Genomic DNA, 7,640 nt, shown 5'->3' on the forward strand with positions numbered 1-7,640 from the left:
CATCATATTAACATCATTTTGGATCAAAATCTTTAAATGCCTTTCAGACAGCCTGGGTGTCACAATCCCTCCTAACCCACTAACAGCTGTGTTTGGTGGGCTCACAGAGGGGCTTAAAGTGGAGAAGGACAAACAAACTGCGATTGCCTTTACTACACTATTGGCACGTAGACTTGTCACGCTCAACTGGAAGAATCCTAACTCTCCCCTTTTAAGTCAGTGAGTAACTGATGTTTTTTATTATTTAAAACTGGAACAAAATCAAATTCTCACTTAGAGGATATGTGCAGAACTTTTTCAAAACCTGGCAGAATCTCATCAATAACATTTTAGAATAAGCTTTAAAAGAACTGAAGAAGCAGATTCTTCCTTTTTTTTCTCCATTTATCTTTACTCACTTATTAATTAATTGATTTATTTATTTTTACTAGCTTTAAGTTTTACTCTGCTGGCCTAGCTCTCTTTTTCAGGAGTGGGGGTGGATTTGTTTCAATCTTATTTTTATAAAAATTGATTTACTTGTATGGAATGATATGTCATTTCAATAAAACAAATAAAAAAAAAAAAAGAAAGTAACAATCACAGTGTAAAGATTGACTCTCAGATGGGTACGCAATTCAATTCATTTCCATTTGTGTTCTTCATTGAGTGTAGACTCAGTGTAAAAAATTCACAGGTACAGTCAACAAATCAGAGAGTTTACACACTACAATACACACACACACACACACACTATATACCATACATGGACAGTATTGTCATTTGTGCCACCTTGTGGTGCTCAAGTCAGGAATCTCAACAGGATGTAAGGATAAAAAACAAAATTATGATAAAAATAAAGGAGTGAGGAGTTCAGAGAGGTGAATCACAAATGTCAGACTCCTACTGCCCCCTAATTAAAGGTAGCTGTGATTCCCCCTCTCATCTCTTCATAAATAAATAGCACAGGACACTTTCACTCCTTGCATCTCTTTTGGCCAATAACAACTCTTGTGACATCTTTCTAAAAACACCAGTGACCTCCTGGGCTCTCAGAGCTTTGCACTCCTGGGGTCTCATTTATCAAGCGTGTGTACGCACAGTTTTATGTGTAAATCATGCGTACGCACAATTCCACTAATAGAATGCGATTCATTAATTTGTACGTGTGCACGAAAATGTGCGCACATTTAGAAGAACTCCTGACTGTACGTAAGCAGAATCCCCTAGTGGTAGAGAACTGTAATCACATATAAACCCAGTGCCCTTCACCACTTAAATGTCAGTTTTGATTCTGAGTTATCTGGAACTGTAAATAATATAAAATCCACAATTGAAGAACTGTTTTTGGAAATGCATTGACTACAATGGCAGACCTTGTGCTTCTTGAAGATTTGCAACAAGCACTTTTGCGTAGAGATCGCATTTTCAGGGACCGCACAGACTTACTCGCTGAGAGTGATGAGTGGATCATTAGTCGTTTTCGTTTGCCAAGGGGAATTTTGCTTGATTTGTGTCAGCAGTTCTCGCAACTTTTGGAGAGGCTGACAAAGCGCACCAGTGCAGTCCATGTGCACACTCAGGTTCTATCTACTATTTGCTTTTTAGCCACAGGCACATTTCAAAGGGAAATTGGTGACAGGTCTGGTATTTCTCAACCCACCATGAGCCGAATTATGCCACACGTTTTACATGCAATTATATCACTTACATCACAGTACATTACGTTTCCAAATACCGCAGCAGAAAAGACAAAAATTATGACCGATTTCTATAACATCGCAGGATTTCCAAGTGTAATAGGGGCAGTTGACTGCACATATGTTGCCCGGAAAGCTCCTACTGTTGATGAATTTGCATTTGTAAATAGAAAAGGCTATCACTCCATTAACGTGCAGGTAATCTGTGATGCACACTTGAACCTGCTAAATGTCATTGCGAACAGCCCGGGAGGGACACACGATTCCTTCATTGTGCAGAACAGCATCGTGGGACTTCGTCTTCAGCAAAGCTCTGCTGGAGAAGGCTGGCTTATTAGTAAGTGTATAACGATTAGATTATTTCTCAACACCATCTAGTGTACTGTATTTTATGTTAATCTACATCATTGCAGGGGATCGAGGATATGCCCTTAAATGCTGGCTGATGACCCCAGTGGCAAACCCTGTATCCCAAAAGGAGCTGAATTACAACCGAGCACATGAGCGCACAAGAAGCACAGTGTCTGTGTCATGCTATTCTTCATAAATTTCAGTCAGGCTTCAGAACAAATCACAGCACAGAAACTGCACTCGTTAAAGTAGTAAATGACTTGCGGGTAAATGCAGACAGAGGCCATTTATCTGTTCTCATCCTCTTAGATCTGAGTGCCGCATTTGACACCATTGATCATAATATTCTTAGAAATCACCTTAGTCAATGGGTGGGCCTCTCTGGCAGTGTCTTAAATTGGTTTGAATCCTACCTGGCAGGGAGTAAATTCTTTGTTAGTTGTGGTAATCACATCTCAAAGACACATGATATCCGATATGGTGTTCCACAAGGCTCTATCCTGGGTCCGCTGCTCTTCTCAATCTACATGCTTCCGTTAGGTCAGATTATCTCAGAGCACAACGTGAGCTACCACAGCTATGCTGATGACACACAGCTGTACTTATCAATAGCACCTGATGACCCCGATTCTCTTGATTCACTAACACAATGTCTTACTTGTATCTCAGAATGGATGAATAGTAATTTTCTCAAACTAAATAAAGAGAAAACTGAAATTTTAGTAATTGGCAATAATGGATTCAATGAGGTTATCAGAAATAAACTGGATACATTAGGATTAAAATTTAAGATGGAAGTAAAAAACTTAGGGGTAACTGTTGACTGTAATCTGAATTTTAAATCACATATTCATCAGACCACTAGGACAGCATTTTTTCACTTAAGAAACATAGCTAAAGTTAGACCTCTTATATCATTGAAAGATGCTGAGAAATTAATTCACGCTTTTGTTTTCAGTAGACTAGATTACTGTAACGCACTCCTCTCAGGAATACCCAAAAAAGACATAAATCATTTGCAACGAGTGCAGAATGCAGCTGCTAGAATCCTAACTGGGAAAAGAAAATCTGAACACATTTCTCCAGTTTTGATGTCACTATACTGGTTGCCTGTGTCATTCAGGATTGACTTTAAAATACTGCTTATGGTTTATAAAGCCTTAAATAATCTCGCTCCATCTTATATATCGGAATGCCTGACACGTTATATTCCAAATCGTAACCTTAGATCTTCAAATGAGTGTCTCCTTAGAATTCCAAGAACAAAACTTAAAGAAGTGGTGAGGCGGGCGGCCTTCTGCTGTTATGCACCTAAAATCTGGAATAGCCTGCCAATAGGAATTCGCCAGGCTAATACAGTAGAGCACTTTAAAACACTGCTGAAAACACATTACTGTAACATGGCCTTTTTATAACTTCACTTTAACTTAATACTGATACTCTGTATGTTCAATTCTTCATAATAACTATTCACAGTGGCTCCAAAATCCATACTGACCCCAACTCTCTCTTCTGTTTCTTTTTCTGATGGCCTGCGCCACCTCCACATACTCCAAGCATCATGATGCTCCAATATTGATGGACTGAAAGCCAGAAGTCTATGTGACCATCATCATCAAGTCCTTCCGTGAGAACCCTAAATACAAAGAGGACTGTTTGACTTATGTTAGGTAGATTGCCCAGAGGGGACTGGGCGGTCTCTTGGTCTGGAATCCCTACAGATTTTATTTTTTTTTCTCCAGCTGTTCTGATTTCACTATTACGTGGTAATAGATATTCAGGCAGCTAAACTCCTCCCTTGATCAATAAGACGACCCGGAGACTGACTTGACACGAGGTGTACAAATCTCCAGTTTTATTAATAAAGAGCAGGTGTGAAACTACAAGTAAAAAAAATATAATATTCAACACAAACATTTTGACAACAGATTTAAACTACACGTAGCAGTACAGAACGGTAACATTTACAAATATAAACTTACCGGCTATGCTACCATAGGACTAAACAGTCAGGATGAACTTCACTCTATGTGTCCGTGGCAGATACATTACCCACATAGAGAACGCCCCCCTCTAAGGAGGCTCAGGAAGGACAAATATTACAGAGCATGCATACCTGAACACAACAACCACCCGCAAATGGAAATGCTCAATAATTAGGCACTTTACCCTTCCCAACAAACATGACACCAGCCTTTGGAGTTTTTTTTTTTGTTTTTTTCTGTCCACCCTGGCCATCGGACCTTACTCTTATTCTATGTTAATTAATGTTGACTTATTTTGTTTTCTTATTGTGTCTTCTATTTTTCTATTCTTCATTTTGTAAAGCACTTTGAGCTACATTTTTTTGTATGAAAATGTGCTATATAAATAAATGTTGTTGTTGTTGTCAGGCAGAGGAGGCATATTGCAATACAAACCCGACAAGGTTTTGAATGTTTAAATATTTAAATTAAGTTTTAATTATATTTTATAACTACAATATTTATCAATTTGTTTTAGGTGTGCTATATAGTTAAAGCATGCAGTGTGCTGCATAATATTTCCATTAAAAACAGTATACCACTGGATGAGATGCCAATACAAGAAGATCGCCACATGGCAGAAGGTTTTAATCCCCATGCCAAATGCTGTGGCCGTGCAGCTAAGAGCAGGGATAATCGAACGGTTCTAAATCTGTTTCACAATAAGGAGTAATTGTGAGAAAATGGTGAGACCAGTTGGAGCTTTTATTGAACTTGCATGATGCATTTAGTGAATCACTAATTTTCCTCAAGTTCACATTGATTTGGTGCAGTTACTCTTTTATGCTTGCAATGCCTCTCACTAATTCCTCCTGTGTTTTCAGAACCGTATCAGTCAGGACTCGTGCCTCGAAACGCATCGGACGTGCTGAAGTGGCAGGCGGAGCAGGACCTGGCAAAACTGGCAGATCTATAAAATAAATGTTAAATGAACAATCCAAATCATTTGCAATGTGAGCGTTATTTATCTATGAATAATATATCGCAACACAAACATCTGAAAACCTTCTAACCATTTTCGGATGGTTCGGCCTCTCCTGCAGTTGATGGGATTGCACTTTCAGTGTCACCATCGGGGATTACTCCGCTCATTGACGTTTCACCAATAATTGCCGCTATCTTGTCATCCAATGATGACACTGAAATAAGACTCTGGCCTCCTCCCGTGGCACCGAGGTCTCTTTTGTGGGCTGCAATTCTTTTTTTAGAGGATACTTTCAAATCAAACCACTTTTTCTTGATTTCTGCAGTAGTTCTACATACAGGTGAGACGGCATTTACCGCATTAGTAACCTGTCCCCACGCCAAGTCTTTTTTTTCTTTGACATTCCGCCTGAAAAAGCAGCAAACAAAACTGTCTTATTACGTTGTACCTCATTTAAAAGCACTTCCACTTCGTTGTCTGTGAAGTTTTTTTTTCTTTCCTCTCTTAACGGGATCCATGATAATGGTTCTATAGTGCCCTGGCGGCATTGGGTTTTTATAAGGAAGGTTGTTGCCAAATAAGGTAATTTATGGGTGTTTCTGTAAGCAAATTTAAATTACTATGCACACTCACACAATTTAGAAGGAGTGCGATTCATCATCAGTCATTTCGTACAGCTGTGCGTACTCACGTTTGATAGCTCCCAACTTTCTTGTGCTTACGGCTGTTGGTATACGCACTAGTTTAGAGCTTGTTTTATGCACGCTTGATAAATGAGACTCCTGGTCCTAATGTGACTCATATATAGAGATAAGAGCGACTGTGTATTCAGATTAGGCCACAGTGTCACATGATGTAGTTACTGCCCCCTAGTGGCTCACTACTCACACCTGTCACACACCATCATACTGCAGTGTGTCCTCCACTCCATCAGGTCCTTCCATTCACTTACTGAACTTTCTTTCCATTGTCATTACAAGTCCACCCAGTGATGTCCACCTCATGTAAAGTGCGATGTTATCATCATAGCTAAGCATTTTCTTTAGTGAGATTTTTTTTTCAGCTTTTCTCATATTTTCTCTAAATACATTTATTTTTTTCATGTTTTCTTTATAGGTTTCAGCTTTCATACCAAGTTAAGCCTGACTGACCTTCTACTTTTGCATTTTAATGTAAGACACAACAAAACTGAGGAGCATTCATGAAGGTCTTATACTAAAAGCAGATGAGGTGACGGTCTCTGTTAAAGTCACAGTCACTCTAATGTCAGTGAGATGATAAATCTGGGACCTCTGAGTACTCACCGTAGACCCCCATTTTGGACTGATAGGCCGGTCTGGTCGTATTACTTCTTATCAGACAGGAGAACACGTTGAACTCCCACTTGATGGGGATGACGCTGCTGACCCTGAGGAGACCCTCATCATCCCATTGTAGTGTTAAGGTGGACTGTGACGTCATATCCACTCCATTCATGTCTCTCCAGGTGACTTCAGGTCGAGAGCTCCACTTCTCAGAGCTGCACTCCAGTCTGGTCTGCTGGTCTTCTGCAGTGCTGATGGTAATGGAAGGCTGAGTGCCAACAGCTGAAGGCAAAAGAATGAGAAAATGAGTGATGTATTGAGGGAGAGAAAGCCATTTGGGTTAGGAATACCATTTCCAACAGTCATTTTTTTCTGATAAGCTCACACTTATTATTATGTTTGTTTTGTTGCTCACAATTAAAATGTGTAACAGGAGGACACCTGCAGTGTTTGAAATGGTGAGGGTCATCCAGGGTTGAAGGTCACATTTGAGTTAATTCCTATGCCTATTTGAGTTGGCCACACCCACAATCCAACCAATGAAAAGCCATTCAGGCAGTTCTCTCTCTAGAGGGGAGACTAAGTGACCTCGGTGAGAAATATGAGCGCAAGTCCATGAAATGAGATGACTGAGTGTCTGGACTGCCTCTCGTAGTCACCGTGGTGGTCTTGATCCTTTGTCCTCTTGTTTCTTGTTATATTGTGTTGCTGTTATGGATTTCTACAGCTCCTTTTATATTAAAGCATCTTGTGGTTTCTGCCTCTGCTGCTCATTTTTGTGTATTCCCTTGTTTTATATTCTGTTGCTCTATTTATACATTTATTATTTAACAGTAATCATATTTTTGGTTTATAAAGCACCTTGTGGTTGTAAGAGCTGTTAATGGTGCTACAGTACGTAAAATAAAGAACATTACAACATTGGAATAATTGTGATGACAACAGGCCATTCACCACCACCATTGCTTTTCACTGATATTCTGTGAAATAAAATCAGGTTTTAAGATCAGTAAAGTCCAACTGTCCAGCACACTGCTTGGTCACTTTCTCTGTGTGTGTTTGTAGTTTTTCAAAGGTTGTATGAAATTTGACATTTTGTGCCTGTAACCGTGTCCCTGTGTTCTTGGTGAAGAGTTTATTTTAAAGTAACAGCTGGGATCCACTGTACCAGTTTCTTCACATAATTTTGAACACATCGATTCTGTCCATTTTAGGACATCATCATTTATCATTTCTCCAGTCATCAAACATCAGTGTAACTCCATATCATGTATCAATAATTGCTCATCACAATTCAACAGTTGCTCATCACACATTACTCCCCAGCACTCAGTTTTTACTCATCTGGCATCAGTCG

At 39.5% G+C, this 7,640-nt stretch overlaps 1 protein-coding gene across 3 annotated transcripts in view; it reads right to left on the minus strand.

The window, feature by feature from the left end:
• Positions 1-7,640, minus strand: part of LOC120521401 — a 302,230-nt gene that overhangs the window by 48,694 nt on the left and 245,896 nt on the right. For all 3 annotated transcript variants that reach the window (XM_039743036.1, XM_039743035.1, XM_039743037.1), the window contains one exon: positions 6,284-6,565. In XM_039743036.1, coding sequence (XP_039598970.1) covers positions 6,284-6,565 — 282 coding nt within the window. The remainder of the gene's footprint in view (positions 1-6,283; positions 6,566-7,640) is intronic.

Source organism: Polypterus senegalus, chromosome 2 (assembly GCF_016835505.1).
Source record: "Polypterus senegalus isolate Bchr_013 chromosome 2, ASM1683550v1, whole genome shotgun sequence".
Classification (NCBI taxonomy): domain Eukaryota; kingdom Metazoa; phylum Chordata; class Cladistia; order Polypteriformes; family Polypteridae; genus Polypterus; species Polypterus senegalus.